This window comes from Morus notabilis, unplaced genomic scaffold (assembly GCF_000414095.1).
Source record: "Morus notabilis unplaced genomic scaffold, ASM41409v2 Scaffold2369, whole genome shotgun sequence".
NCBI lineage: Eukaryota > Viridiplantae > Streptophyta > Magnoliopsida > Rosales > Moraceae > Morus > Morus notabilis.
Window position 1 is genome coordinate 83,294 of NW_010356527.1, and position 6,356 is coordinate 89,649.

At 39.2% G+C, this 6,356-nt stretch overlaps 1 protein-coding gene across 1 annotated transcript; it reads left to right on the forward strand.

Moving 5' to 3' along the window:
* The first annotated feature begins 1,321 nt into the window (after window positions 1–1,321).
* On the forward strand, window positions 1,322–4,071 carry LOC21386397 (glucan endo-1,3-beta-glucosidase 8). Its single transcript, XM_024163296.1, has 2 exons — window positions 1,322–1,955; window positions 2,759–4,071. The coding sequence occupies exons 1-2, from the start codon at window positions 1,597–1,599 to the stop codon at window positions 3,885–3,887; spliced, it is 1,488 nt and encodes a 495-aa protein (XP_024019064.1). The 5' UTR covers window positions 1,322–1,596; the 3' UTR covers window positions 3,888–4,071.
* Window positions 4,072–6,356: the final 2,285 nt, after the last annotated feature.

A 6,356-nucleotide genomic window follows, 5' to 3' on the forward strand; every position in this document is an offset into this window, starting at 1 on the left:
CTAATCCTACGGCTCTCCTCCGATCTGTCTCTTAAACGACGATAATGCCCTCCGCTGTTAAGGTTGGGCTGTTACTGATCTGTCGTTGGGAACAACGTGGGATGTCTCAGCTTTATGCACACCTTAGTGGGCCACGTCATCCCTCATTCCATCATTTGTCGTTCCCCCTTCTTATTTTTCTTTTTTCTCCGAAAATTAGAAAAGCCTCGACGTTTTTTATTTTTATTTGCGTTCGGTGGTAAAAAATTCACGTTAAAAAAAAAGAACAAAAACAAACAAAAGAAAAAGTGCGTTCGAGTATGCAGAAACTTTCCAAGTAATATTGAGAGAGAGAGACGCGTTTTACACCAGTCTCTCTCTGCCTTGGCACTTTCCTTGTGCTTTCTTCCAAGTAATATATTTAAATTTTCTTTTTTTGGATTAATATTTTTTTTTAAACTCTGCATATTTTTATTTTTGGGAAACTAATAATTCCGTGCCCATAGATTCACCTACTACTGCTTAGATATTACTAAAGACTGAGATAAGTTATTATTATTCCAAACTCCAAAGGCTTCTGTTTTTTATTTTTATTTTTTTTGAAATTTTTCAGGGGTTTATACTTTAAACCCTGAAAAGAAGTCGTAATTAGCCTAACAAGAAACTATTTGTTGGAGTTGGTTGGTGAAAATCTAGCCGTTGGAGCGTCTCTCGGAAAATCCTTGGCATTTGGGCATTTGGCATTGGCAGGGAAACGAGTTTCAAACTATTTCTCTTTTTGTCTTTTGGATTTTTTTCGTTTGTCATTTTCTGCGGTTTTCCTCTCTCGCTCGCTCGCTCTCTCTCTCTCTCTCTCTCTCTCTCTCTCTCTGTTTTCAATAAATATAATAAATAAACAAACAAATAGAAACAGTGCTTCTCTCTGTTTTCAGAATTGGCAATTGGTTTGTTCTGTTTTTCTTTTGTTGAAAACTTTACAAGGAATATTAAAAAGGAAATCCCCTGGTTTCCTTTCCTAATTTTTCGTCGTCTGATCACTTTTCTTTCAGTTTTTCTTCTGGTTTTGGTATTGGTGTGTTTGTAATTTGTTTGTGGGTGTGGGTGAGGGTGATGCTCAAATAAGGATATTAACTTTAGAAGTAGAATAAATAATAATAAATTATAATAGTAACGTCTATTTCGAAGCTTTTGTCTGATTTTCCCTTGGTCGGTGCAAAACTTTATTCAAGTGGTTCTTAATCCTTCTTTCTTATATCATTTTTGTTTTGAACGCTCACTCCTGTTTCTTCACCTTCAATTTATTGCTTCTCTTTGGCTAATTTCCTTCGCTTTCCTTTTTCTATCTTTTTTTCATTTATAGGCAAGACAATTGAAAAAGTAAAAACGCTTTCTTTCTTTCGTTTTTATTCTTATTCTTATTATTCGTCAGTTTCCGACTTTCCTCTCCTTTCTGTGACGATTTCAAAAATAAAAAAAAGAAAAGAAAATCGCTGGATTCTCGCCGATCGTGGGAGGAAGGAAGAGAATCCACCTTTTTTTTTCTCGAAAAAAGCAACCGTTTCATTCAGTTAGTTTGTTTCGAAGAAGAAGAAGAAGAAGAAGAAGAAGTAGAAGAAGATGGGCTTCGGCTTGAGTTCTTGGGGGGAAAAAGTAATCTTGTTGCCATGGATCTTGTTGGTGTGGATATCATTCTCGTGGAAGGATGTGGAAGGACTTGGAGTGAATTGGGGAACGCAGGCGACGCACAAGCTTCCGCCGAAGACGGTTGTGCAGATGCTCAAGGACAATGGGATTCAGAAAGTGAAACTGTTCGACACGGATGACTCGACCATGAGCGCACTCGCTGGCTCCGGAATCGAGGTCTTTGTCGCCATTCCCAATGACCAGCTCTCCGCCATGAACTCCTTCAAGCGCGCCCAGGATTGGGTCAAGCGCAACGTCACTCGTTACAACTTCAGCGGCGGTGTTAACATCAAGTAATTAAATTATTTCTATTTTTTCTCTTTCTTTTACTGAAATCTTCTCCTTTTGCAATCTCTTTGATTTTGAGCATTTGCATTGGATTCTTAGCAACTTTGTTTCCAACTTTTAATATCAATGTTCTTCTTGTTTTCGTCTTTACTTTGCACAAATCATTAGTATCAATGTCCTTTTTGCTTGTTTGTTTCTTTACAAAGATTGTGTTGGAGCAAATATCTAAGACGAGTGTGTTGAAGAAGTTAACCATAATATTTGTTTATGTCAGTTGTGTTATGTTAGATATAAGATTAGCACAAACTTGTAAAGAGATCATATATATGTATGTATTTTGCATATCATGTATGTTACTTTATTACCTTAAAAGTTATATTCTCCTAATTCCTAGGAGTCGGAGGCCTGCTTCTCTTTCATGTTTTAGTAATTGGAACTGGAAGTCTTCCTGGAGATATATCAATTCGATACCTTTACCTTCAACCTATCAATCATATAACTTCATAGAACCTTGTGATTTTATGTGTGTATTTTTCGTAAGGAATAATAAAGGCATAAAAGTGGCTAGTATTTTAGCAATCATTTTGGTCTCAACTTGAAGCGATCCGGTTCAGAAAATTGCCTCTTTTTTTTATTTTTTTTTTAAATAATTTTGCTTTTGCCTCAGCTATTTGTTTGCTTTGATGTACGTGTTTATCTATTTAGTTTTCGTGGCTCTGTTGAGTTGAAAAAAGCAATGTGTAGCTTTTAAGCAATTAAGCTGTCCGTTGATTCTATGCCATCTTCTTTCGTTCTCTTCTCTGCCCAGGTACGTAGCCGTCGGTAATGAACCTTTCCTCTCATCCTACAATGGCTCATTTCTAAACGTCACCTTCCCGGCGCTTCAAAACATTCAAAGGGCCCTTAATGAAGCTGGTGTTGGAGACTCTATAAAGGCTACTGTGCCCTTAAACGCCGACGTCTACAACTCACCAGAAAGCAACCCCTTCCCATCTGCTGGAAGATTCCGCACTGATATCAACCAACTGATGACTCAGATTGTCCAGTTCCTAAACGAAAACAAGGCACCTTTCACCGTAAACATATACCCTTTCTTAAGTCTTTATGGAAATGACCACTTCCCATTTGACTACGCCTTTTTTGATGGCGTGAGCAATACCATTCTCGATCCATCTACTGGAATCCAGTACACCAATGTGTTTGATGCCAACTTTGACACCCTTGTGGCCGCCTTGAGAGCTGCAGGATACGGCGACATGACCATTTTGGTTGGTGAGGTGGGTTGGCCAACGGATGGGGACAAGAATGCCAATACGGGTTATGCTTACAGATTCTACAATGGACTTTTGCCAAGACTTGCATCCAATAGGGGCACCCCATTGCGACCCGGATACATAGAAGTCTACTTGTTTGGACTTATTGATGAGGATGCCAAGAGCGTTGCGCCGGGGAATTTCGAGCGCCACTGGGGGATTTTTAGGTACGACGGCCAGCCCAAGTTCCCAGTTGATCTTTCTGGTCAGGGTCAGAACAAGCTACTTGTGCCTGCCAAGAATGTAGAATATCTTCCCAACAAATGGTGCATGTTCAACCCCAATGCCAAGGATTTGAGCAAGCTCGCGGACAACATAGACTATGCTTGCACATTCTCCGATTGCACGGCGCTCGGATATGGTTCTTCTTGCAACAATTTGGATTCAAACGGGAACGCCTCTTATGCCTTCAACATGTACTTTCAGGTACAGAATCAAGATGACATGGCTTGCAACTTTCAGGGTATGGCCATGTTGACCACACAGAATATTTCTCAGGGAAACTGCAATTTCATCATTCAGATTAAATCCTCCTCTGCTTTTTCGCTTAGACCTTCCCAGTTTGGTTTAGTATTTTTGACATTATTTGCTTATTTTCCTCGAGATTTTCTCACCCCATTGTAGACATGTTATATCAGATTGTCTTCCGTCTTTTTTTTTTTTGGGGGGGGCGCTAGATATTTATTGTGTAGGTAGGTTCATGGATGATATGGATTTTTTACTATGGCGTCACTCAGCAACCAGCTTAAACAATCAATACTTATGTTTCGTTCAAAGCATACTTGATCAGCATCCCTCTGAGATTCTTCAACAGCTTTTGACAAATCCTGAACACGTTTTTCAAATGCTTCCACATTTGATGATTTAAAAATGTTAGAAAAGTCTCCGTTTACTGAGCCACTGGCAGCAGACTGAGCTTTAGAGTAATGCCGTAACATGACATCATTTATATGTGTTTGAAGAGCAACACAAATTTCTTCCCCCTACATGGTGCAGAAAAATCAGAACTTCCATAAAACCATAAAACTATACAGAGTGGCGAAGCTTGACAACTTGTAAAAAAAGAAAAGCAGTGTAAAGTTAGAAAGAAGTTTGAACCTGCTTGGTTTTAAATTGAAATACATTGCAGTGCGGCATCATCCCTTCCAACAGGATAATTGCCCAATACATAATCATGTTGTAACTGTGACAATATAGCCAGGCATATCAAAACTTAGAGGTCGGAGGGTATAAGAAAATACAAGAAACACTTGGTTCACTGATTAAAAGCATCATTAGTAATAATTCATACATTGTGTGTTAAAAAACGTGTAGAAGTAACAAAAAATTCTTCAGCCAGAACTACATACTTGCACATACGACAACTGTACAAACTTGAGTTTTAACTTGAATTTAGGGTTAAAATCTGAGTTTAAATTCTCTCTTCAACTCAAGTTCCTAAACTCATACTTAATTAGGACAAGATCATCACGCACCTTCTGAATGTTTGTTTTCCCATCAACAAGAGTACAAACTTGAGTTTTAACTTGAATTTGGGGTTAAAATCTGAGTTTAAATTCTCTCTTCAATTCAAGTTCCTAAACTCATACTTAATTAGGCCAAGATCATCACGCACCTTCTGAACGTTTGTTTTTCCATCAACAGTATTTACGGCAAAAGTTATAACGCACGAAAAGAGGACATTATGCATAGGCTAGGCATTTACCTGTCAGGATTATTCCTAGTTTGCTTTGAAATCTGAACAAACAGTTCATCCCGAAGGTCTATTCGCTTTAACGTTTGCTTATAGAGTTTTCCAACGAGCTCGATTCGTTCATCGAGGCTTGCTGGAGCGAGCCGTTCAGAGGGATGATCGACTCCCATATACTTGAGTATGATATGGAACAACTTTGTGGCCTTGCTGACCAGGTCAGCGTTAATTTTGAGTAACGATGTTGGAATAGGCACCTGTTAGTGTTATGAAATATGATTCATTAAGAAACAGAAAATGCGCCAAAATCTTGCAAAATGGAAAGGACCTTCTGGAAGCACAACATACCTCAAAGGTGAACTTGTCACCGATTTGAGGTCCGGCGAATTTTTTGGAGAAGAAGCCGTGTTTGGCGAAGACTGAATCTGTTTGTGCATTAGTCTTAGAAATGCCTCAACCTGAAATCGCTCGATCAAAGGGATGGCGCCGGCGAGCTCCGCCGGAATGGCCATCGACAGCGACGTCGGAGTACTGCAGGAGAAATTGGTTTTGATTTTCTTCGAATCGGCCATGTCGGCCATCCTGCATTGCTCCCACCGGTCGACCGGACCGGTCAACCGGTTCCTTCTCCACCGGCCGACTGGAACCGGTCGACCGGTGGAGAATAACCTCTCTGTCACTAGTCGACTGGTGTACACGGGGTTTGACCCTATTTTGTCCAAGAATATTGTTTTGATCTTGATTTTCGAATAGAATCTAAATTAGCTTTATTTGGGGACCTAAAATAGAGGGATTAACATCTTTAATCAATGTTTTGGAATCAAAACCCTTGGAATGATGGTTTCAAATATAAAATGACTTATGAAACTTAGAATTGGATTACGGCGCACTAATGGAAAATCGAGGTGTACAAGTGAGATTGAATTGCTTTAGGAATGAGAATTGGATCCTAAAGTGTTTTTTTGTATCAATGCTAGCTGAGGAGTCGAATTGAATGCTTTGAGGAAGCAAAAGCCAGAATAGTGCAACGCTAGCCACATGTTTGGTACTTGAGAGGTAGGATTTCCTATCCTTTCCTTCAATAGCCTGTTTTTAATAGTGTTTTGGCCTTGCAAATGTTTTAAAGAAATGACATGATTGCAAAAGAAAAGTATTTTAACACAATAGCTTGATTTTAGCTATTGGAATTATAATGAACTATTTCAGAGTTTTTAATGGACAATTTCTTAAGATAAGAGATCTTACGAACCGGTAAACCTGCTGATGGCCTAGATAAGATATGGAGAGAATATCTTTGCGGGTAGGACCCGAAACCCGGACTGGGCCACTACGGTGGTGATAAGGCTTGTGCTTGTAGTTGTGTAAGTAATTTATCAGAGGATAAATTACTTGCTGATGCCTGT